The sequence below is a fragment of the Euprymna scolopes genome, chromosome 17 (genome assembly GCF_053919585.1).
Source record: "Euprymna scolopes isolate OS-2025 chromosome 17, ASM5391958v1, whole genome shotgun sequence".
In the NCBI taxonomy this organism is placed as follows: Eukaryota; Metazoa; Mollusca; class Cephalopoda; order Sepiida; family Sepiolidae; genus Euprymna; species Euprymna scolopes.
In genome coordinates this window covers 51,116,747-51,144,297 of record NC_136498.1, presented here as the reverse complement: position 1 = coordinate 51,144,297, position 27,551 = coordinate 51,116,747, and the positions used below count along the sequence as shown (strand labels likewise).

Genomic DNA, 27,551 nt, shown 5'->3' with positions numbered 1-27,551 from the left:
AAACAACCCTTGTCTAGAATATTCGATTTATTGGAAAGAGCATAAAATTTTACATTAAACCTGCGAATATCGTAAAAATTGAACCAATAGAAAAATTTTGATAGATTTTTAAATTGAAAAAATTGAAAAAAATTTAACTCGTAAAAGTCAATTCATTTCATTACGTAGAAAAAATGGCTGCATGAGCATGTGCATGCACTTTGTAAACACTTTTTTTTAAAAATAATATTTCTATTATTTTTTAAAAAACTTTAATAGTTTATTTTGGAAGTATATTCCATAAAGAAAATAAACAACCCACTTTAAAAAGAGAAATTACGAGTTTTTTATATTTTATTCGCAGTTTTGGGTTAAGGGTGTCAAAAATTCCTAAAAAATTCTGACACACCTAGCGCATCTCCCTTCTAAATATGGAGACGCCATGCGATCTTGTCCTTCGGAGTTTGTGGACTCCGAATAGTAAATTAATTTCATTTTTTTAAATTTAAATTCTATAATTTTTTGTGACATTTATCTAAATCTAAATAACTTAAAATTTTTGTTTCCTTTATCCCCCCCCCTCTCTCTCTCTTTGTATACAAGAATACAGTTTTGGAAAGATAATTAAATAAAGGATTTTTTTTTTCCAGCGGATTTTTGTTGATTTTAAATCTACCAAATTATCAAAAAAAAAAAAAAAAAAAATTAATATTTAAATATTTGTAGGGGTGTTCAGTTTCTAATACAACGTTATAGTAAATCGATCCCCTATATTGTATTGATTAAGACCATTTTTCCGAAAATCGTTTTTTCTCATAATTAATTTACTTTCATGTAATTTTAATAAAATTTTAGTGGAGTTTGTTTGGAATTGAGGCCACATTGTGTTGCAGTATTTTTGATATAATGAAGGTATGATCACAGAAAGTTGGAAGGTTCTACTTATAGACACTGGCGATAGGAACTAATGAATCAAATGGAGCCACGTTCTACTAGAAACCAACCAGAAACCAGAATTGCTCCATAAAAATTTTGTACCCTGGTCCCTCAACTGTACCAACACACATATTTTAGCATTCTGGCACATACTTTTTTGTGTCAACAAGACAAAGATCTTTTGTTCTTTGCCTGCAAAAATATATTGTACAGGACCTGTACAGAACAGCTACCCACTGCAAATTCTTCATCTCCAGAACTTGTACTGAATAGCTACCCATCAGAAACTTTTCTGAAATTTACATGGTTTATAATTCAAGAGATTATAGACTCAACACTCTTCCTCTATATGATGCGTTATTTATCTCACTCCATGCCATGATGTGACACAAGGGTCGAAAAGTGGGGTTAATGAGCTAGTTTGACCAAGAAGGAACACTCTAGCCAGCGAAAATGCATTCCCCAGTAGGGGCGCCTAAACGGATTAGCAGCAAACTTACCCGTTAAAGAGAGAAGGCAAAGTGTAGGAGGGTGAATCTCCTAGAACTGCATAGGACTAACAGCATACAGCAGTCAACAAAGAAAAAAGCCATTTCAGAAATGGCCTAGACTGTTGGCTTTGATACTGAGGGGGAAAAAATCCCCCAGCAATTTTACGTCCATTAAAAAGTTAAAAAAGCGAATTAGAATTTTATTTTTAATGAAAAAAATATATCGGATTAAGAAAAAAAAATTTTTTTTTAAAGAATAAAACATTATATTCTATTTTATTTTTATTCATTTCAAGCGAGGCACATTGCTATTGAGGTGTAAGGGGCTACTGTGAATTAGAGGACAGATTTATAGGGACATCTTAAGTGTGGAGTTGTGCAGCAAAATACTTGTTTACATTACATTTAAATTTCTGTGTGTTGATACACTTGAGGGACCAGGGTAGGGAAGTGGTTCAAGAAGTGAAGGTATTAGAATAGAAATTTTTCTAGGAATTAGGGATAGCTACAGTGAATGGGTGGGATTCTGCTGCTTGTTGGATTGCTAATTAATTCTAAACAAGTGAGTCAACCATATGATGCATCATAGGATATTCATTTTAGATGGAGTTGTGTATTTCCATTTCCAGGAAGTAAATATTTCCTCTCTTTTTTTTTTTTTTTTTTGTTTTTTTCAAGGAAAAGAGGATAATTATTTATTTCTCATTTCTCTGGTATTCTAGGTCATCCAAAAATCTGGCTCCCAGAAATCCATATTTCCAGTTGTTTTTGTTATTAAATGATTAACATGGCTACTTGGCATTGTCAGGAAGTGGGGGGGGGCATATACAACAAAATAGATGAGTTAAAAATCTTATATATAAAAGGCTATATGTCTGTCTCCATATTTTCAAACTTTATCTCTTTTAAAACTAAAAGTCGCAGAGTGGTGCTAGGGACCTCAAATAATTGGATATTTTACAGACTGTTCTTTTAGGGGTCTTTAGTCGGTAAAAAAATAGTTTTTAAGGGGTCAAAATTGAAAACGTTATACATTTTGTACATTCATCTTAGTTTATTTTTAATTTTTAATCAGTTCATCTGCATATCAAGTTGGTACAGTGATAACATCACCAGCTTTGAATGCTACACTTTTGCTTTTGGTTTCGATTCTAGCTGATGGCACCCAAATACTTTTTTTTTTTTACTTTTGAAATCACGACTCTATAATAGTATATGCGAAATCTGGACAAATTAAAATATATTTAAACATATTTTATAACCGGGTACATCCGGGCTCTCCTTGCTAGTGTGTAATATTTTTCTTTTAAAGCTTCTTTCTCATTCTTTGTTTCTATTTTTCCTTCAAAATGCCTCTCTCTTTCTCTCTGGCAACTGGTTCAGTATAATAGGCAGAAAAAAAAAAAAAATCTGGCTAACCGAAGTTGATCTAATTTTATTGATTTTGAAACCAGTAACAATAAAACAGTAATTATTTTTATCCCCCAACCCACCTCCTGCACTAATTTTGTCCCTAGTGACTCCAAGGAAATGAATATTACAATTTTTGACACCTAGGTTTAGAGTACATTATTATTTTTTTTCAATGTTGAAGAATTCCACTTGAAATAAGTGGAGACCAGTTCAAAGAGTTAAATTTTTGCAGAATTTATATGTTAAAGAAACAACAAACTAAATTAACGCAATAGCACAAAATAAAACATTAATTATGTTGTAATTTTATTTTATAAAACCTAAAATAATTTATTTCAATTCACTATATGTTGAGATAATTGTTAAATTTTGTTCATTTAGTGTTTGCAATAAGTTACACAAAACTTTAGTAACTCTTTGAATTGTCTCCCCATGTTCCTAGTAGAATTATTAAAAAAAAAAAAAAAAAAAATTGTTTTTGAAACCTAAAATGTACAAGTGCCAAAAATTATAATATTCATTTCCTTGGAGTCGCTTAGTGCAGGGAGGTGTCAAACTCATAAAATAAAATGAAAAAGTCTGAATTCTAATTAACACTTCTCCATAACATGATGATGCCAATTCTCAATAAATGTTTAGATAGTAAGGTATTCATCCATTGGCATGAATCACCTCAGTATGCATATTTCTTGATAAATAATTTTTACATCTCGTGATGGAGTTAGGAGGATAGATGTTTCTCACTAAACTGAGTTGATTTTTACCACGTACTGTGTTTATAATCAAAATTGCACTGCTCCTGGTCTGTTTACTGTATCCATACACGAGAAGACAAGAATTAGTTTGTGTAGAATTCACGTTTATTTAAAAACTTGAAATAATTTCAATTGAGTTATTGCTCTTTGGATGTCTCGTAATGAATCCGTTTGTGAAATAATAATTTGCTACACCTCTATCTTTTTCTATCTGTCTCTTTACTTCTCTGTTTTACCTCTCCCTTTCTCCAATCCCCCGCTGCCCAATAAGTTACGCTCTAGCTGGACACACACACACACACACACACTTTTCTTTATATAATAGCTTTTTCAATGTATGAGTCAGCATTTTCTTTCCAAATTAGTAAATTATAACACTCAAAAACTGACCCTCCCTAATGAAACCTGGCCTGATTGATCATCATTCTATATTTTAGATATTATTTATCCAAAGTAATTCCATTCACGAATATACCAATCTTGTGTTTGTTTTGTTATTTTTGACTTTTAGTTGATCATACACACATACAACTGCCCTTTATATAATAGAAGATCATGGGGCTCTATCTAAAAAAAAATTGGGGAGAGTTTGTGAACATATAGGATGACAGTTTTATATATGTAGATATAGAGAGATAAAACAAAATAGCGAAATGTTGAACACATAACTTGGTTTGTTCCTTTTTTTTTTTCTCTCTATTTCGTCAGAATACTATTTCCATTATTCTCATCATATATAGATGTGTGTGGTATCCAGGTTGGATTTTTCTCATAAGTGGTGAAGTGAGGACCAAGCAATTTTTTTTTTTTTTTTTTAAACTGCATGACTCTTTTAAAGCACTGTGCTTTTCCTCCCCTTCTCCCAAAACAACCTCGTGTCACTGTCAGGTCTGAACTATATTTTATATACACATTTTATCTCTATTTTCCTTTTTTACAATTCAATTCAGCATAACCACATTGGCACACCGGTTCCCATTAGATCACCTAAGTTAAGCAACATTGAGACTCGTCAGTACTAAAATGGGTGACCATTTGAGTATTTCAGGTGCTGTATATGCTCCCCGCTTATCTCGGCAGTTTCCAGTCGTTTTAGACTTCTCCTTGCCACTGGATACAAGCAGTGCTGATTCAGGAGGATGTGGTGGGTATTATGCAACCCATGCCTCACAATTACACACGCAACTACTTTTACAGGGAGTATCCATTGTCTTTTGAGACTGAAGGGCGGCATCAATTGACAATTCAATTCCGACTTTCAATTTGTTTTATTTTTGGCTCCCCTACACCAATGCATCCTTTTCTTCCATTCCCACGCATCACAAAACTATTGCAGTTTAGTGGTTGCTATTCAAAATGAAAGCCGTATTTAACCACTTGCTTCTATTAGAGTTGATCTATGTACAATCCCAACAAGAAAATATTAAGCAACTTTATAGAAAAGACATTGTTCATTTACTCCTAAAAGTTTAATTTACTTTTTTTTTGTTTGTAACTTTTCTATATTTCATTGTTGGGTGTTCTTTTCTTACATGCTGAATATTCCATTTAACTTCTTAAAACTAACCTTTTATTTCTCTCTCTCTCTGTCTCTATCTATTTATCTATCTATCTATCTATATATATATATATATATATAATCTTATTAATATTATTTTTACCAAAATTTTTATATATTAAAATTCCGGTAATGTTCATGTACCAATAAAATCAAAGTCCATATAAATCAACTCAATTACGTTCTATGATTATTGGTTTTAATAACGGAGTATGCGTATATTTTTGCAAAAATCAAGACAACAAAATATAAAATAAGGACATCATATGGTGTATTTCCTTATGTGTTACAATTGTTTTGTAACCATTCGGACAAATTTAAACATATTTAAAAATATTCCAAAAATAACTACTCTTCAGACACTAAAATACATTTGTCATATATATATATATATATGAATACATTCTTAATCCCTATTTTTAAGGAATAAAGCAGTTGGACTCACCTCATTCCTCTTCATTTTATTTTTTTTTTTAATTTTTTTCTGATTACCTTCAAATGGAGTAAATATCCCACTTTCGTATTTCTTGTTAGATGATACTTCTATAATTTCCTATTTTTATATTCATTCAATCTTTTAATGTTTTTTCTAATTTTTCTAATTATTTTTTCCTCTCTGATTTATTTTATTGATTTCCAAATCTTAATCTACACCTTCAATCTCTATTTATACACCCAACTATTCAGTTCTCAATTTGTCTTAGTTTTGTATAAATTTTTATATACATGTTACGATATATCTGTTGATTCTTTTTCCTTTTACATGCTATTTTTCAAGAAAAACTATGATTAAAAGGTTTATTTAAATTATTTTAATTAATATTTATCTTCACCTCAGACTGGTTATGTCATTAATTTAAATGTTAAATCTATCTTTATATCTTATATATATATACTAGCTGTACCCGGCTATGTGTTCCTGTGGCCCAGTTTGGTTAAATGGAAAACAAGCAAAAAAGAAAATGCATGTTTCTTACATGCTTATGCTCTCAATACTTGTGGATACCTGATATTTTGGGTGTGTTCCATTTTCTGTGCAGATATAGAGATTGTCTGATTTGCTGACTGTAGGACACGCAAAATATACTTGTCTGAGAAGCAATCAGTGTGTAGATGTAAGTCACACAAATGTAAAAATTGTTCCTCAACCTTGTTGATGGTTATTGCAAATGCCAAGCGAATGGTGAGGTGCAATATGTTAAATTAAAATACTATATCTGTTGAAATCTATGCACGTTCGTTGATGCACATTCTTCCTGAGGTTGATAGAAGGAAAAATAAGAGGGCTTAATTTTACTATGGCATGTATGTAAGCACGCACTGGAAAATTTTAAATTAAAAAAATTCAGCTGATTTTTTTTTTTTTTTTTTTTTTGTATCATCTCCAAAACTGTTAGTTTATTCACAGGCAAATGCAGAAACTAGTTTTAGTCTATAGAGAAGGAAATAGTCTATATTATGTTTCTCTTAATCTGTCTGTCTATTTCACATTTTCTCGGAAACTACTGGGTTAATCTGGCAGAAATTTTGTATGGACATTTGCTATAAGGTGCAGCAAACTAACTATTATGGTATCCGTTCAATGCACAGTTAGGACTTAATCAGGATTAGTATTTAATGCAAAAACAAACACAAATTTAATCATATTCAACCATCAATTTGGCATAAAGCACTCATTCATTCTCAGTCAACTTTTGTCCAATTTTAACAGGCTGAAAAAATATAGTGTATGTGTATATATATATATATATATATATATATATATATACACACTTGCAAAGACCAAAACAACAAAGGATTTATCAAAACATAATGAGATGGATCACACTGCGGGATACCGTTAATAACAAGAGGAAAACATGTTCAGATACGTATTAACCTTGTATTTCTTTCAATAAGTCTGAGGAGATGCCAACCTCAAAGATTTTTTAACAATATAAAGTTTAAAATTGTCTAGTTGATATCGAAACAATTGTAAAAAAATAGAAATATGATCTAATCTTTTTCGTTTTGTTTTTTTGCAAGTATATATGAATGCTTGATTACGGAAGTGTTAATCATGTTGCTTAATATTTGAGTCGATTTACCTGGCTTAATTTTATTGATATATGTACATTACCAATGGCTAATAGATTTTAATATATAAAACCTTTGGCAAAAACTTTCTAATATATATATAAATGTCTGTGTGTGTTCTTAAAAAGGTTAGAGAATTTACATAAAAACTCAATGCTTTCATTTGTAAAATTTTCCAGAGAAGATAGTGGAAAGCGTCCTAAATCTATGTATTATGACGGTCAAACCTCCCTTAAAAGTTCAAATGTTTTAATGAAATTTAAATTGTATGTATAAAATTCTCTGGAAACACTATGAAAGTGTTCCCAAAGCTATACGTGGTAACCTATTTTGCGGTTGTTAATCACAATCTGATTTTGACAAAGTTAGTTTTTGTAGAGGGGAAGGGGTATCACTATCCTCCACATACAGCACATGCTATTCTCAAATGGTAACTCTTCTAGTACTGACCACACTTAATGTTGCTTAACTTTAGTGATATAATCAGAACCGGTGTGTCAATGTGTTTATGCTATATCATCATCATCATCATCATCGTTTTTAATGTCTGTTTTACATGCTGGCATGTGTTGGATATGTGCTGTATTAAACTTGTGTAGTATAATGAAATTTCAAACAAATGCATTTCAGGTAAAAACACTTACATTTCATGTCGAAATTAGTATACATTCCAAAAATTATGAAAAATTATCCAGTGGAAGATGTGCTAGGTCTATTTCTCACATAAATCATAGACACTAGTGGCCCATCATTTTCTATTGATTGAATGGTGGAGTTAAAAAAAGCAGGGTAGATAAGTCTTATATATATATATATATATATATATATATATACACAGAATTGGTTGCACAACTTTTCCACATTTAAAACAAATAATAAAACTCGATTATTTGATGAATTCTATTTTTACTTGTAGTTATTTTTTCACCGAATCATTTTTCAAAATTTTTGGAATGTACACTAATTTCAACATGACATGTAAGTACATGATAGTGTTTTTTACCTGATATAAATTTGTTTGAAATTCTATTATATTGACTAAATAATACAAACAACTTCTTCGTAATGTATGGTGACAGCACAGATGAAGAATGGCCTATTCCATTTTGAGCCTTTTTGAAAACAAATACAAACTTTGTTCTTAGTTAGAATTCAACCTAATTAAAAATAGAAAACTACAGAAAAATCTTTATGATGTATGTACCCATCACAGAACGAAAAAGTCATATTCCAAAAATCACGAAAATTCGTCAAATAGTTTTATTTTTATAAAGAAAATCATTTTCAAACAATTTAAAGTGATTAATGTGAAATCGTTAACATTAGAAGTCTGATTTGCCCTTTTTTTTTTCAAGATGGCGACGCGAGACCGTCCTTTTTTGCTTCTTTATAAAATTTGTTTTTCTTTATAAAAATAAAACTACTTGATCAATTTATGTGATTTTTGGAATATGACCTCTCTGTTTTGTGACAGGTACATACATGATAAATATTTTTCTGAATTTTAATTAGGTTGAATTCTAAATAATCAAACCCTTTTTAAAAGTATAATCCTGTCTTAGTCTCTCGTCTTGTGACATTTAAGGGTGCGCACACCCTATTAATGTCTCACTCTTATCATCCATGGTTGTTATTGTGAATAAAAAAAAGATGAACAATCTGCTGGCTTCATGCCAACTTTCTCCCTTTTCTTCTTTAGTCTCACCTGCCAGCCGGCGTGCACCACGGTTGTAAAACTGGCGCACTCAATTATTAGTTTTGGCACATTATTTTAAACCTTTCATACATTTTCGCTATTCATATTTATATTGTTGGATTCTTATTTAAAAGCAATAAAAGTCAACCATATGAAACATTGTTGGTCTATTTCTTAAATAATACTCAGATATATTGATTGGGTGCAGTTTCACCGATAGACTTTATCTACATACACACGATGACACATTGGTTGCGCGGAGAATGACAACATAATGAGCCTTTTGTTAAAATGGGTTACATTATGTCAGAGCTTTTCAAACCATGGGTCCTGACACTTCAATGGGTTGCAAAATAAATAAATTGGGTCAAAAATAAAAAAAGATTGGTTGCAAAAAATAAGAAAAAAAGAATGCATAATTTCAGCTTAATTATTGTAAAATACACTCGAGTCTTATTAAAAGCAGCTGCAAAGAAAAAGTAGTTTTCGATTCTTCACTGGTGTTCATTTTTCAAATTCACTCAGTTGCAAACATCTTTTTATATAATTTAAAATTGATATCAGAAATTATATATTTTAATTGTATATTTTTAATGTTATTTCATAATTTGGGTCTTGTCCAAAATTCCCCCTCTGTTAAAAAAACAAAGAAAAATCTCTATTATATATACCCATGATGAAATGGAAATATGTTCCAAAAATCGCGTAAATTGATTAAGTAGTTTTAGTTTTAAATAAGAAAATCAAATTTTATTAGTAAATGAAGAGAGGCTGTCTTGTCTGCCATTTTTAAAAGTCTACATAAAAAGGGATATAACTCAAAAAATTCAAACTTTTGAGATGTATGTTGTAATGCCTACAAATTCCTATTAATTGCTTAAAAATGATTTTCTTCATAAAAATAAAACTACTTGATCAATTTATATGATTTTTGGAATATGATATTTTTGTTTTGACCCAGGTATATACATCATACAGATTTAAAAAAAATTTTTTTTTATTTTTTTATTTAATATAGAGAGAATACTGGTTAAGAATCCATAATTTTACCTCTGAAATATTTCAAAATTTGATTTATTTTCTTTAAAACAGAAGCAAGAATAAGTTTTTAGAAGGAAATTATCACGAAAATTTTATTTTCATAGAAGGCAATACAATGCAGAAGTGTAATGAACGGATCAACACAAACTGAAGCAGATGAAGATGTTGGTGGAATAAGATATGCACAGTCATTTTTATTGGTACTAGCAGTTCAAGCCAGCTTTGCTCCAGTCCTATGTACTGTTCATAAATTGCCCTACGTGTGAATACACTTTATGTAAGATTTCAAATGTTTAGACAAAAAATTTCTGCAGAGGTCAATTTCTTTTAACTTTGACCTCAATTTTTACCCCCTAACATTTATTATTTTGATCTCAAATTAAATAAGTTTTACCCATGTTCAAGTTACCTACATCTAAAATTTCAAATCTTTAGACCCAAAATTGGCAAAGGAATTTGATAGAATTTGCAAAGGTTTTCAAATATCAAAATCGTTGAACATTGACCTCTTGACAGCCAAATTTCTGGCCAAAAACTGATTAAAAAGATTTTCCCAAATCTCAATACTCTTTATGTCAAATCTCGAGTCTCTAGACTGAAAATTGACAGTTATTATGTGGGGAAATGTACACACACACACACATTTTCACTTTTATCGATATATAGATTGTGTGTGTGTGTATGTGTATATATATATATATATATATATATATATATATATATATATATATATATATATTAATATTTTACACTTGTGTTCTTACTTGTGTTAGGTGATCAGATGGAATATCAATATTGTTATATTTTGGAAAATATACCTTCGCCAGACTACCATATATGTATACTCGGGCTATCACAAAAATGAGCAAATTCTGCAGAAATTGAAAATTGATTTGCGAAAATTATTGAAGAATTAGAGATGTTGGAGTTAAATAATTCCTTATTGCCATTTCAATCCTTAACCTAAGCCTAACATTGCTTATGCACAAATGCATAGATTGTTACTGTTATATACTTTGTGTCGAGTTTCTTAAAATAATATTTTTACTTTCATACATTTGGGTATCATAAAATCTGTCTCTTTAAATGTATGTATAGCTGCCTAAAACTTTCGATAGAGGCAACAGATGTCCATGAGGTTAGTATTGTATTGAAGCTCGACCCTTTGGACGACAAATATCGAAAAATTAGCTAAAAACATTAGTTCCTTCACCCTCAACTAGGTACTTTTCTACAAGGAGAAGTCACATTTTCTGCTGATATTTTCGAAAGTCATTCCCCTCTTTTTGATTGACTAGTCTTAATTTAAACCTTTGTCACTTCTGGTTTGGTGATGAATGCAACAGCAAAGATGTCATGTTTTTTTTTTTTTTCACATCTTCCTTTGCGGTACGAGTTCGAGCCTGCCTGCCTATTACAACTTTTTTTTTTTTGCTCAACACACACCTTCAAACACCCGGGCAACGCCGGGCACCCAGGCTAGTTAAAATCTAAATGTATCATAAGGAATTTACATAATTATTTGCGATGTTAAAAAAAAGAAAATTGTGAAAAATGTTTAGCTTAGATTTATTTTATACTGCTATGTTTAAGGTTTAAAGGGTTGTAATTCAGATTGTCGTTTGGCTGTAGGTTGCCATAAAAATGAAAAACAGTTTGCAATTTACTTAATTCATATATTTAATTCTATCGTTTTTTTGAAAATGATATGGTTATGTTTAAAAGATATCAAAAATCAGTACTTGGTGAAGAAAACTTTTATTATTATTATTTATTTGTTTTTTTTTTGCATGTATGTGTGTATGCTACCAAAAAGATACCCTTTTTTTTTTCCAACTAAATTTTTCAAGTTTAATGATCTTTAATGTCTTTATTTACTTGCCTCCTCACAAGATTAGTTTTTAACATAGAGGAAATCTAGCTTACCAAAAAAAAAGAAATGCTCTGGGTCGCAACAAAAATAAAAATCGCCTCAGTCAAGAATTATTTCTCCTTCACTTACTGAGTACAGAATTAGAACAGATACTACATTTTGAAATGTTTATTTGCAGAAAATTAAAAAAAAAATTACATTTTAAACAAATTTTTAAACAAAGCTATTAAAATTTTGTTTTGGGAGGGGGGGATGAGTCATTCTTGGTTACAATCACTAAAAAAATGTCTATCTTACATTTAACTAAAATCATCTCAGTCACCACAATACCACATTTACTAAAGAGGATATCCCCAAATTTGTTTGAAATTTTATTTTTCTAAATTATATTTTGATCCTCTTTCAGTTTCATTTTATTTATTTTTTACACTTCACGTAAAGTGCACACTAGACATTTCTTTTTTTGTTTTAATAGTTTAGTATTTTGAAATTGATATTCAGAAAATTAGATTAATACTTGAAAATGTGATTTCAATATTTTAATCAAAGTATAAATAATCCCGGAAATTTGTTTAACAAATCAAAATTATGGTTTTACTTTTTAACGATTAAGTGTTTATTTTTTTAAGAAATAGAAAATAAACTAAAAATCATTTTATTTTATGTTTTTGAAAAGTATTTATATTTCCATTAGTTTGTATCCTACTTTTTCTCATAAGCTACTATGCCAATTTTGCTATAATTTTGTATAGGCCTTTGTTATAAGGTGCAACAACCTAATTATTATGGTATCCATTCAATGCACAATTATGAATTAATAAGGATTAGTCGCACCACATTTACTTTAAAAGTTTGGCATAAAGCAGTCATTTTAAGTTAAGAGGCTGTAAATTTTGCCTTTTTTAACAGGAAAAAGTCAAATTTTTAGTTGAAGAACAATTTAACATTTTAGATTTTCTTTAAACACAAACGTTTTATTCATTTTGTGTACGCTTTTCTGTAACACTTGAAATCCTCTTAGTCAAAAAGAAAAAAAAAATGTTTTCAAATGATCAAGCTCAATAAGTGAGGATGTTGAGATACATCCTTGACAAACAGTCTGACAGTAACTGTTACTATCAGGCTGAGATAAGTATGCTCCGGTTCACTATGAGGAAGTCCAGTCTCTCAGGCTTTACCCTCTACTTGAGAAGTTCATTGCTAATCACTTCAGGCGCCTCAACCAGGGAATGTCGATAGGGCTGCTCAGGCAATTTTTTGTTGGACAGAGTGCACTGGCTTTTGCAATTAACACCTGACCTTGTGTCTAATCCCTTTGAGATGTAAATAAGTGATAACTTGTTAACCATAGTTCTGTACAAGAGCGTGTGTGGATCGCCTGACAAGAATGTATGTGGCTTGTTTATTAACTATGGATGTATAATATGTGCATTACTCATCTTCAGAAAAGGAGCATAAGGGTATTTCCTTTTTATTTGCCATCATTCATCCTCTACCCCTTATTCATCTGTCTGGAGGAGAGTTGATTCATTGGGGGCAAGGGCGTGCGTGTGCGTTTCTTCTATAATATATATTCTATTGAGAAGTAGGTTCTTTCTCTGTTCTATTTTAGGTGGGGTGGGGTGGGGTGGGGTGAGGTGAGGGGGGCGTCTGGTATGAATGTGCGAAACACAGACATGTAAAGCCAACATAACAAACGCAGCAAATCGTAGTTTCTAATGCTCATTAAGTGGCATTATTCATTCACTCTGATGTGCTTTAAACAAGCAGACCATCTCATTCTGACACTGTTTCTTAGAATGTTCACCCATTTTCCCTTTAGGTCACAGGATGTTGCACACCTGGCACTATGGATGACTCGGTTTTGCACATGTGTATTAAAGTTTTTTTTTTTTTTTTGCATTAATGAGTCATCACTTATCAAGGTCAAGGCTATTTAATAATAGCTAGTTTTTTTTCCTATTGTCTCCAAAGCCAATAGAGTCTAGACTATTATTGAAACATCTTTTTCCTTCTTGACTAAAGTGCAGCTGTTAGTCCTGTGCAGTTCTATGAGGTTCACCTTGCCAAGTCGTTGCCTCCCGTCTTGCAAGTGCAGTAAGTTTATTGCTTACTGCCTAAGGCACACCTACTGGGAAATGTTTTAATAGGCCAGAGTGCTGACCTTGTGTCACATCTTCCTGCGGTGAGAATAATAAAGGTTAATGAGATGGATGGATTGTCGGTTCGATGTAGGAGAATACAATGAGAGGATTGAAAATCTGTAATGCAGTGATCAAAGTTTAATTACTTATGGAGACGATTTATGACAAGTATTTGTTTATATTAGATTTGAAGATGGTCGTTGTATTCTGCAAGAAAGCAGTCCTGTGATGATGTGTTCCACAGATGGGAAATTCTTGGAAACAAAAATAACCTTCATGGAACTTCCCTTTGATGTTAGGCACATTAATTGATAGAGGAAAGTATTTTTCTAGTTGTTGTAGAAATAGTTCTTGCTCTGAGGGCCTTACAAGAAGGAACCAGTCAAACATTTGCCATTAAAATAATGATACATTAGAGAAAGACTAGTGACATCTTTTTTGTAAGAAAGTAGCCAGAGGGAACAGAAGAGATCACTGCAAAATCGATTTTGTACTCTGTCAAGTATTAACAATTATTTTTATACCTACAGACACTAGTGTTTTATGTTTACTCAATCGTCAGTGTAGGAAATGATAATTACTGCTGGTCAGGAGATTTGAATCCAGTCACAAAGTCACCCATGACTCTATCTTCAGGCTATCAGAAATCAACTCCGGTATTATGGGAAATTAAGTACCTATAAGTACCAAGTTGGTGGGCATGAACAGCAAGCAGTCAAAGATTATTTAATGACAGGAAGTTAGAATTTTGCATATAAGTAATAGACATTACGATATTGTAGAATTAAATTCATAATATTTTATTCAAAACAAGGAAAACAAAGAAAGTGAGAAAAATTCCTTATTCCATGGAGTTTCAAAGCCTTTTAAATCTGGATAAGGTTGTTATTCTATAAATATATTTCTCTATATTTCATCACTTTCAAATTTGAAAAGCTTATTAACCTTTTCTTTAATTCTGAAATTTTCTTCTATGCTTAGGGTTGAGGACATGCACTGCATGGAGGAAATTAGTGAGAATGTTAAAATAGATGTGTCATGCGAGTCTAAAAAAACCCCCACTTAGATCTGATAATCTGTACAGTATAAGATGTGCAGAACAAAAGACTTTGACGACATGGCCACATTGAAAGAAAAATTACTCGGTTCAACATTAAATAACCCCAAAAGGCTTGGTATACTGTAAAACAAAACAACCAAACCAAACTCTACAAATAAATATTTAAAGATATAATGAACTTGAAGCATAAAACCTTTTCCCAGAATTTATTGAATTCAGCATTATATACCTCCAAAATATATGCCATAAAATAAAAACAACCAAAATAAGAACAGTAGCCAAGCCAAGTACGTCCAAGGATGGAATACTGTTGCCATATCTGGGCAGGAGCGGCCAAAAACAGCCTATCATGCCTTGACAGAGTACAAAATAGACTTCGTGGCTTAGTGGGGGATGCCCTTTTCTCTACCCTGCAACCTCTCTCCCACAGAAGAGACGTTGCGAGCCTATCCTTGTTTTATCGTTATTTTCATGGCAGGTGCTCGTCTGAACTCCAATCTCTGGTCCCCCCTCGCCAATCTTTCACGAAAAACACCCGTCTAGCTGAATCCACTGTGAAAAATTTCCCCCACTCTATATCTGTGCCTAAATCAAAACGCAGATTCCATGAACAAAGCTTCTTTCTTAGAACTGCACGCCTGTGGAACTCTGTTCCGTCTGCCTGCTTCCCTCCGGACTACAACTTGGATGTCTTCAAGTCCAATGTTAACAAATTCCTAATGAACCGCCCCTTAATTAAACACTTCATCAAATCTCCACACTAATGTAATGTACTTACAATAACCCTTATCCCTGAGTGACTTCCGGGCCTTGATAAGTGGTGATCACTGTGTAAAAAAAAAAAAAAAAAAAAAAAAAAGTAGCCCGAAGAATCGAAATAATATGAATGTAGTCTCTGTTCTGATACTACGCTTCACTTTTTTTCTGTCCTCAATCCAGTGTCTCTTTTTGGAGGAGTTGGATTCCCCCAACATTAAAAAGTAATCTTATGTCTAACCCTGCCCTTGTGTCCTGCAAGTAAATGTAAACATTATAATGCCATTTACTTTTATAATAACATCTTTTCGTTTTATGAGTTAACAATGAAGTAATTTTATTTTGTTATCTTTGCATTGTTTTTATGCAAACTCTAACATATTCGAAAGAGTTCTTTCAGCAAACGAATGCTATTTTTGTAGAGCATGTCATCATCACTGGAATTTTCCTTATACTAGTGGTCTTGTATAGAAATAAATTCTGATATCATATTTCTCTTAATCTGTCTGTCCATTCCACTATCGCAGCAACTACTGGGCTGATCTAGCTGAAATTTTGTATGGACCTTTATGATGAGGTGCAGTGAACTAAATACAGAGTGGAATGATAAAATTGTTGCTCTAGAAAAGACGACATGATTTCATTTCTGTTTGATGAAAACCGGTTTTCTTTTTTTTGTTGAAGACCATCTACGAGTTGGCCAGTCGTGTACAAATCCCAAGAATGATAAGAGCCTTCTGTCATATCTGAAAGTGACACAATGTTCAACGAGCAAGATCAGAGATGTGCTGCTGTACAACTCATGTTCTTTACCGATTCAAGTTATAACAACAGGACCATTGCCAGCACCCTTAAAATACATCGCTGGATTGCCATGAATAACAGGGACATGCCCAGGGTGATAAAAACAAAGTTTGCGGCCACGGTTATGGTCTTTGGTGTGGTTTCAAGTGAGGGTCATGTCATGCCACCTCACATCTTCGAAGTCAGCTTGAAAGTCAACACCAAAGTGTACTTGGATGTGCTGAAGAGTGTGGTGATCCTCTGGTGCAATCAGGTGGCTGCTGGTAGACCCTGGGTGTAGCGGCAGAACTCTGTGCTGGCCCACAAGTTCTAAGAGACCTAGACTTGGCTTCAGGAGTGCTATGACTTTGTAGCCTTCTCTCACTAGCCCTCCTATCCCCCCAACCTGAACCCGCTGAACTACATTGGTCATACATCGAGAAAATCACCAACATGACCTCCAACAACACCAAATCCAGTCTGATCGCTAGCACTTTTGGAAAAGGCATGCTCCCCGTTCCGGACTTGTATCAAGGTGGTGATTGAGGTTGAAGGCGGCTACATTGAATAGATGCCATACATAATCAATTTACCTGAATTGATTTTTTTCAATAAAAGTTTTAAAATGAAGCTGTAGCGTTGTTTTCTATAGGGCGACAACTTTATTGTTCCACCATGTAAAATACCACTTATTTTCAAACATACTTTAAAAGATTTTTAAAACTTATACAGAAAAAGAAACTTTTAGTTGTAGGCGAGACAATTAAACTTATATTCCTCAATTAAAAAAATGAGTTATTCTCTTTGTTGATTTTAATTTTTCAGTCATACTCGACAATTTTTAGGTAATTTTTTAACATTGTAGCAAAGCATGTTATTATAGTGCCAGTAAAATGGTACAACAATAACAAATTAAAATTAGCTAGTCAGAATCAAAGTTTGATATGTCAGCTGAAATACTATTCAGGTTTAACTTATAAAATCTTACAAGATAATTTTATATGTTAGATAATTTTTGGCAAAACGAGTCTCGTTTCTTAGATTTTTCTGGCTTTAAATATTTGAAATAATTTTGAATGCCATTATTGAAAATTATCTATATGTTAATAGGATAGCGTGTGTATTATTTATTTTGTGTGTCACGCTTACATCTGAGTGACTGTCATTTAATTGATATGGACTTCGATTTCTTGTAATAAATAATTTTACCAAGAATTCTTCATAAGTTTTGGTTTCGGTTTCAGCTGATGGGACTCCAGTAATCTATTTTTTTTTATAAATAATTTTATCAGAATTCTTCATAAGTTTTGGTTTCAATTTCAATTATAGCCGAAGGAACTCCAGTTTTATATATATACACACACACACATATATTTTTTTCATAAGTTTTGGCTTCGGTTTCGCTTCAAACTAATGCACCCAAGTCATATGGATATATTATTTTTGAAATCGCAACTTTATAATATATAAAAATCAATGGAACATAAACTCTATAATAATATATACGAAATTTGCAAGAATTAAAAGATATATATGAATGAGTCCCCTGTGGAATTTCCACAGGTCCCATTAATTACTATTAATATTTTAGTTGTAAGTACACACATTTCTAGTTGTATGTTAAATAAAAAAAAATTACTTATGCTAACAAGTTGAATCGTTCAACAGTTCTTTTTTTTTTTTAGCATTTGTTTTTGATTTTCTTTTTAAAATTTCTTTTAGTAAATTCTTCCAACACACACTAATTTAAGAATTTTAAAAATGCTTCAGTTGAAAATTTTTTTATCAGCAGTGCATGCATATGTAGCATAACTGGCATGTTTTTCAGTTCTTACAGTGCATTCACTTAATCGACAGAGTTGGTTGGTCAAATTATACTAACTATAGTAGTGAAGTTACTATATCTTCCATATTCTCTGTTGTCTTTTTTCTTTCTCCTTTCTTTACTTTTTCTTTTTCTTTTTCTTTCCTTTTTTTAATTTTTTTCTTTCATTTTCTTTTTTGTTTCCTTTTTCTCTTTTCTTTTTTCCTTTTTCTCTTTTCTTTTTCCCTTTTTCTTTTTTTCCTTTTTCTCTTTTCTTTTTCCCTTTTTCTCTTTTCTTTTTCCCTTTTTCTCTTTTCTTTTTTCCTTTTTCTCTTTTCTTTTTTCCTTTTTCTCTTTTCTTTTTCTTTTTTCCTTTTCTCTTTTTTTCCTTTTTCTTTTTTCCTTTTTCTCTTTTCTTTTTTCCTTCTCTTTTTTTTCTCTTTTTCCTTTTTCTTTCATTTCATATTTTCCTTTTTCTTCATTTTTTTTGTCATTTTTTATTCTTTTTGTCTTCTTCTCACTCAGTTGTTTCAATTAAGTTAAAAATAAAATGCAAAAGTCTTCAGATTCCCCTCTCCATTGTACAGTATATCAATACTCTATGGCTGACTGGGATAGCTTTCAAACATATCTTAAATACCTCTGTTTCATGTTTAAAAAGAATATGTCCTCTATAATATCAAACTTGGATCAACTTGGTTAACTCTCTGTATAGACAGATACATATCCTGCAAGAAATTTGAGCAAAAACCAAACAGCCAGCTGTGGTTCACCCCAGAATGTGCTGCTACCATTGCGTACAGAAATCACTATTTTCAGTGCTTTCAACGAAATAAATATTCTGAAATTAAAGTCGCCTTTAGGACTGCCAGCAACCACTGTAAAAGGGTTATAGAAAACGTGAGGGAGTCATGTGCTCAGTTCATCAAGTAGATGAGAAGAGGCTTGGTTCTGAGTTTTCATGTACAACAAACAGTCCTGAATGGATGCATGTTCTCTATTCCAATCATCATCAATGAAGCTGAGGTAATTTTGTTGGTATTCAACAGAGCCAAGAACTTTGTATAAAATTCTACGCTTTCATCACACTATCACCTATGGCAACACTTCAAAGGCTGACAATGTCCAAGATCTATCTGATTCTGTCCCTTCTGACTTTGAGCATGTAGTGCAATGGGGAAAAAGTGGTTGGTTAATTTTCATCCATTCAAAACCGAACTTTTATCTTTTCACTACTTGGCTCTAATTGAAATGAATGGTTCTCATCTTGAGGGAACACTCTGCTTTGATAAGCTTCTGGAATTGATCTTCACTTCTGATTTAAAATGGGACACTTACATCAAATTCCTTGTCAAGGTTGCTGGAAATATGGTTAGATCATTCTACTGCTTCACAAAGTATCTCACTCCCCATATAATTGTTATATAGCAGGGGGGTGGGGGATATGGAAGAAGAATTATGCTTCATACCTTTCTGTCCAGAGGTCCTTTGTCTTCTTGTTGCTGGGTGGTGTGATGAATGTCCTCCATACTGACACAATAAGATAATTAAGACATACCTGGTTTTTCTTTGTAAAACACAGGACAACGACTTTATATTTTATAAATATCAATTTCAGATGTCTCGATGTTCCACCAGGAGTCTGCTACGACTACATGCCTGTTTTTATAGCCTTGCTTCTCGACTTCCTTTTTTCAGTATATCTGCACACTTTAATGATCAAATTCAAACACTCTGCTCTAATCTTTTTGACCTATCAGTTCCGATGATGTAGCTGATTAATGGACACATCTCCTTAATATGACCTCCGGTCACCTATTTATATGTGGCGTGATCAATGTTGCTTATTATTGTTTTGTATTTCTAAATTATGTTTATAGCTAAGTACAGCTAAATCTATAAACATATCACTTAACTTTTTACATAATTAACTTTCAGCTAAACTTATTTTCCAAAACAATATTTCTATTCTTCGACTAGCAAGGTCACTGGTGTTGTCCACTTATCACTAGATAGATCGATAGATCGATCGATAATAGCTAATTAACACTTTTAACCCTGCTGTTATCTAACACTGTGATATGTTTATACAATCCTCTACTTGGATAAGAACCAAATATGCCCTAAAACGGAGTACTGTTGCCACATCTGTGGAGGAGGTGCTCGGAGCACCCTTTCCTGTCTGGACAAGGTATTAAGCCGACTTTAAAATCTGGTAGGCGATGTCCTCCTTTTCTCTTTCCTGTTATCTCTTTTTCACAGAAGAGGCATTATGGACCTATATCTGCTCTATGGTTTTCATGACAGGTGCTTGACTGAGCTTCCCTCTATGATCCCCCCTCCCATCCCCCTGAAAAACATTCACGGCAAACACTCGTCTAGCTACAACCACTATCAGCATTTTCCCTTAATCTCTGTCTGTGCCTAAAACTAATCGAAAATTTCACGAGCAAAGTTTTTTTTCCCAACACTGCTGATCTTTGAAACACAATACTGCAGAGCTGCTTCACAGCTGACTATAACATGGTTATTTTCAAGTCCAATATAAATAATTTTTGTTGAGTTGTTCTCTTATTAAATAATTAATTTCTTCCCAAATTCCACTCTCACTGCTCGTCAGTGTTGGCTCACCTGATACTCATTAACCCTTATCCATTAGTGGCCTCCAGGTCTTGATAAATCTTCATTATAGTTAAAAAAAAAAAAAAAAAAAGAGCAAAATAAATGATACCACAATAATAAAAGTTAACAAGTTAACTTCCAAAATTCTATTAAAAAGAAAAACAAAAAAGTAAAAAAAAACACCAAGTAAGTGCTTGAACCTCTTATTAAAATTTCTGTTCTTAACTTTTAATTTCTATGATTTTTTTAAATAAATTATTTAAATTTATAAATGAAGTGAAACGATTTTCTTTTTTATTGATGTCGAGCACCAATGCAAGCCCTACAATATTGTTATATCCTCTTAGATCAAACTGGATAATGTTGTTTCAAAATGAAACTTTTTTTTTTTAAACAAACGGGAACCACAATCTATATTGTATTTCTCTTTGTCTATCCATTCCACTTTTTTATGGAAACTATAATACTAGGCTGATCTTGCTGAACTTTTATATGCACCTTTGTTTTGATAAGGTGCAACAAATTAAGTATGTATTTTGATATCCATTTGATGCATTGTTAGAAATTAATAAGGATTAGTCACCACGGTAGAGGGGGTGTCCCGGTTGTAGAGGTGTGCCCGATTGTTCATTATTGGTAGGCTGTCGATTGTGGGACCGATTATTGTGAAGGATTTGTGTTTGATTACTAGAAGGGTAGAAGGTCGTCGTTTGTAGTTCGTACAGCATAATGGAAACAATCAACAAGGGCACGTGTTACGAGTACATTCAAGACATTAAAATGAAGCACGCTAAAGCAAGATTACATATTTACATATGTACAAGGAATATTTATTTGCACAGAAAAGTTACGAACATTACAGAGTGTTTGAGTGTATATGAACTAGCATGCATGTAGATAAAATGTTCGTTTCGTGTATGTGTGCGTGAATTTATACAAGAGTTTGTTGCGTGAATGTGTACGAGAGTTTATTGAAGTATATGTTGGAAGTCCATTGTGTGTGCAAGAGTTTGTTAAGTTATACACAAGGAGAAGGAAAACGATTCTGTAGAGGCGTGTTTTAAAGGTATATCCCTTACATGGACAATAAGAAACTTGTTGACACGTCGAAGGAAAGCGAGGGAAACACGAGAGAGAGAAGTGGAACAGGAAATAGAGAACGTCACCTGTTGGGCAAAATGAGGATTACCAAGGGCAGGTAACCAGTGTGTATCGAAGGTGTGTGTGCATGTGCATGGTTTGAGTAGCACATGTTAGATTTAAAAGGCATGTGCCCATACCACTATACTATATTTACTCTCACTTTTTCTCTGAAACCACTGGACCGATCTGGCTGAAATTTTGTCTGGGCTTTATAAGGTGCAGCAAACTAAGTATTATGGTATCTGTTTGATACACAGCTAAAGATCTATATTCAACAATCACCTTGGCATAAGACGTTCATCATAAGTCAATATTCTATAACTTTTGCCTATTTTTAATCGGCTACAAAGTCCAGATAATATGTAGATTGCTTAACGATTGCAGTTTTGTATTCATTTTCTTCACTCTTGTTTCAAAAGAGTAAAAGAAGTAGGTCTTCAATTTTTGTTGTAATGTTAATATATTGTTTTTGTTAAGTGTTTTTGTGTGATTTTTTGTTGGATAAAATAATTGTTTAATGTTTTAAATTGTGTATACATTGCTTTCAGGCAAGGGGCAGCAGAAGTCAGAAAACAATTACATGCAAATCCTGTGGCCAACGATTTACCGAAGAGTATCAGTGGGATAAATTTATCTGTGGTACGTACTTTCGAAAAGAAATTAGATTCTCAGTTTTTTTTTTCTTTAATGAAATTAGTTATTTTTAATGATTGGCAGTTGTCTTTAGGTAATGCTTGGGATTTTTGTATTATTTAGATTATTTAAACTACTGTTCTTGTGTGATTTGCACAAACTTTCACTTGATGAAATATCCAACCTTCTTCAGGTGTATATTGTCAGACTCTGAAATCTTTCTATCGATTTGATAAAATATATTTGAAGAAGATTGACCGAAACATTTTGTGAAGAACACTCAAGATGAGAACAGTAGTCTGAATAATCCAAATAATCAGTCCTCATCTCAAAAATTCAGAAACTTGGGATTTTGTTTTTATTAATTTTACTCATAGTCACTCCAAACAAGACAAATTGCCACTAACGTAAAAGGGGCTATTGCGAATTAGAGATCATACCTGCAGGGGCACTCTTAAGTCGAGAGTTAAGCAGCAAGATGTTCACATTACAGTTAATTACAAAAACTGGAATCTTGGGAAGATGTCTATCGTTCAAGTAATCATAGAAGCAACTGGACTCCTGAAAAAGAATTTCAAAAACTACCTGGCAAATATACCTGGTGAACCAAGAGAGATTCAAACAGTTGCACTTAAAAGGATGGTCACAATCTTAAAAACATCTGGTAGCAATATATATATATATATGATATAGTGGGTGAATATTTGGCATCTGGTAGGATGCCCCATCCCCAGCTTGAACAAACTGATAAGAAAATAAAAAAAAAGAAAAATTAATAAAGTTAGCTTTTGTGTGTTGATTTTACTTTTGTACACATGTGAATATGGTTGTGCTCGATCGGAGATGTTATACTGTTCTTGGTGATAACCATTACAAGATCATTCAAGGAGTTTGGGAAACTGCTGTGAGATTTCACTGCTTGGGAAGCTTGCTGGACATCATTGCAAATACATCCGTTTGTGAATTAATTGGATAATTAATTTGAAAAGCATGTGAGGTCACTTTTAATTACAGCTATTAAAATTGTCTCCAGCCTTATAGGATCACTTTAACACACACATGCATGATGACATCCAAGAAGACACTGTATGATTTTGAGTTAATTGTGAAATTATTTTTTATTTTTTAAAGTAAAAGATTACTTAGAGATCAACTATGTGATGACTTTTCCAGACTAGAAGGATTTGTTCTTGTATATAAATTTGCAATGCAGTATTTCTTGTTAATGCATGTGGGTGGCAAACGAGCAATTGTTGGATCTTTTATCAGAATAAAAGGGCGCACATGTGATTGAAAATATCTCTGACCAACAAGACCACCCCCAAAAATATTCTCTTTGTATGGAAAATTAGCGGATTGGAAAAGTCGGGATCGTCTTTGTGAGAAAAACAATATCCAGTGTTTTTTACAGGTAAGCATCATGAATCGAGACAGTTTTAGATGTTATATGTCTGTGGCAGCTAACATTGACAAAAAGCAAGACCAGCTAAGTGTGGAGAAGTCCTAGGAGAATAGAAAGAGAAGTGGTGATAGGGAAGAGAGAGAAGGAAGGAAATTAGGTGGGGAGGGTATTTGACCGTTTAGAGAGGATTTGACCAGTTGAACTATGAAAGAGCTATGAAGCAGTTCGATACTGTGCTTTTCCAACCAGGTTGGGTCCTTTTGGAACACTTAGCGAAAAGATTTTGTTAATGGGACTTTTGTTTCAATCTGGTCAAGCAAAAATTCAGTGCTGCGAGTCTTTTTCACCTAACTGGACTGGTACCATTTATAGAAAAAAAAAAATAATGCAAAACATCTATTTGTTTAGAAACTGTATTTCTGGTTTTACTTTGGTGTGAGGACTTCTTTATTTACAACACTGATTAGATCGATTGATAAGATATATATTTTTTCACAAATGTCTTCTACACTCCTTACATAAAACTAAATTAATATAAAGTCATCGGCACAACACTTAACGCCAAACAGCTACGTTATAAAATCTGATATATAAAAGGCTACATATCTGTCTGTCTGTTTCTATATTTTGAAACTCTATCTCCTTAGAAATTAAAAGGTGCAGAGCGGCATTAGGGCCTCAAAGGATTTTTACGGACTGCTCTGTTATGGGTCTCCAACCGAATAAAATAGTTTTTAAGGCGTCAAGACTGTGTCATAATTTAAATAGTACATTTACCTTAGAATATTTTTAATTTTTCATAAATTCATATGTGTGCCACAGTTCGATTTCGATTCTAGCTAATGGTACCCAAATACATTTTTTTTTTACTTTTGAAATTACGACTCTTGATCATACTTGCTGTGATCATCTCTCACATGTTGTGCCGGGCCAACATGTGAGAGATGATCACAGCAGGTAAGTGCACATGATGCAGCAGATGAGCACCCATGTATGTTCACACTTAATCATTGAAGAAGAAATCCTTCTCGATTGAGGGCAATTCAAATTTTTGTACCAATCCAGAGTGCCAGTTTTGTCAGGTGGATTTTATCTATATTAAAAACAGACCTTGTGTCTAACTCTACATTTTTTGGGCGGCAATGGGTAATCTTTTGAGTAATATAACGTATATTGCCTAAGTTTTTGTCATAATTATAATCTACAAAGTAATTTTACTTTATTTTGCATTATCCGTTCTATTTTTATTTTGAATTATAAAGTTTTTCCTTTTCTCTTTTGCAGTTGGGTCCTGGCGATGTTGCAACTCTCGAATTTGAAGATTTTGTATTGCAACATCAGTCTACTATAGACAGAGATCCTTATAGACATTTATTACAGTTTCCAGAAGATGATATTGAAGTACAACAACTTCCAAGAGTATGTCGTACACTGAAGCCCGTCGTACCTGAACCTGAGTAAGATATTTTTCTTCATCCATTGGCGGATTGCATTTTAGTTTTAGCCATTAAAAACTTACATTTTTGGAGATATGTAAAATATTGCTTACCATCGTGGATGTATAAACATTGTACACCTGTCCATCTGTTGTAATCCAGATTTTGTTAATGCTGTTGAACTCTGGTGTTCATAGAAAACCTTGTGGACATTGGTTTGTTTTTAAATGTTTTTATTTGTGCTTGTATAATTGGATGCGCTATAATGAGATTTCAAACAAATGCATTTCATATTTAGTTATTGGAATTCTTTTGAGATGAGTAATTTGTAGATTTTTTATTTATTTACGGACTATTATCCTCATCTTTATAGTTGTTTCACAACATTTCGGACAACTATCCCGGCCTTCATCTGGTTGTTAACAACGACGGGATAGGAATGCTGAATCTTTAACTGTATCTTCAGTAATTACTGATAATAGTCGGCAAATAAATATACAAATTACTCACTTCAAAAGAATTCCAATAATTAAATAATATATACATTCGACCCGGCAATGGAAGATCAGATAACAAAGACTTGGATTTATAAGACTAAAAAATCCAACCTTTGAATAGAGATGTTGAATCTCTACAGTTCTAGGTGAGCATTGTCTGAAGATAGCGGTTTCAATCCTACCCAAAGCCGACCAGAAGATTAGTTGGCCAAAACGTGGTGAGACGACAACAACTATGGAAGGCAGTAATTACTGAGGATACAGTTAAAGATTCAGCATTCCTATCCTGTTGTGGTTAATGACTTGATGAAGGCCAGAGGAATAGTTGGCCGAAACATTGTGAAACAACAATTATAAAGATGAGGATAATAGTCTGCAAATAATAAACGCATTTCAGGTAAAAACACTATTACATACTTACATGTTATGCCGAAATTAGTATAAATTCCAAAAATCATGAAAAATTATTGAAGAGAAAAATAATTAGAAGTAAAAAATAAAATTTATTGAATTGTATGTTTTAATGTGAAAGAGTTGTACAACCAATTCTGTGTGACAAACTGACTTATCTCCCTTGCCTTCCTTGAAATCCGCCATTGTTAGTATCTATGACATTTTGTGAAAAATAGGTCTAGCACATCTTCTAATGATCATTCTTTTTGCAATTTTTGAAATTTATATTAATTTCGACATGACACGTAAGTATGTGATAGCGTTTTTATCTGAAAAGCATTTGTTTGAAATTCCATTATACTGCACAGGCACTTTTTTATTTAACAGAACAAAACAGAAAACTTTGTGTACTAGAAAGAGATTCACAAGGAATCAATTGGAATAAAGACAACCACTTATATTTAGACAGGACAATGTTTAGCCACCAATGCACATCATCTCTGCATCTCTTGCTGAGGCTGACCAGGACAACGTCTGTTCTGCTAGATTATTGCAGGCCAAAGAGGAAGAAAGTCCCTCCTGAGCAGAAGTCATGTGATTTCCGACTTTTGCTTTTAGGCTCCCTCCTTCCTTTTTGGGTGCTCTCCTCTCAAACCCTCCTTTGCTATCTAACACATAGAATCTGTATAATTATAAATTTCATTGATTATTAAAAATCTCAAAAATGTTACTGCACTAATATCGAATTGTTTTTCTTGTTTGATATTTATTGTTTAAATTAAAATTGTTCTATCTTTCCCTTGTTTCCGCAGGGCTGAGACAGATCCACATGTTGTGGATTGCGTCAGGCTGTACACCTCGGATTACACAACTGTTGTACGCAAGTAAGTAGTTTTTTCTCACTTATTAAAATCCATTGTCGACCAAGGATCTATCAGTCATGCGTGTGCAGTATAATGATGTATGGAAGTGAAACCTGGCCAGAGGATTTATATTGCATGGAGAGAAATGATATGCGAACCATATGATGGATGTGTGATGTGAGTTTTGAAGATAGGCT

The 27,551-nt window shown here is 32.6% G+C and overlaps 1 protein-coding gene across 4 annotated transcripts in view; it reads left to right on the top strand.

Annotated features, from left to right (window-relative positions):
- The window catches only part of LOC145296754 (dedicator of cytokinesis protein 7-like), a 250,331-nt gene that overhangs the window by 5,211 nt on the left and 217,569 nt on the right, over positions 1-27,551 (top strand). For all 4 annotated transcript variants that reach the window (XM_080142795.1, XM_080142793.1, XM_080142792.1 and 1 more), the window contains exons 2-4: positions 22,679-22,769; positions 25,450-25,622; positions 27,304-27,375. In XM_080142795.1, coding sequence (XP_079998921.1) covers positions 22,679-22,769; positions 25,450-25,622; positions 27,304-27,375 — 336 coding nt within the window. The remainder of the gene's footprint in view (positions 1-22,678; positions 22,770-25,449; positions 25,623-27,303; positions 27,376-27,551) is intronic.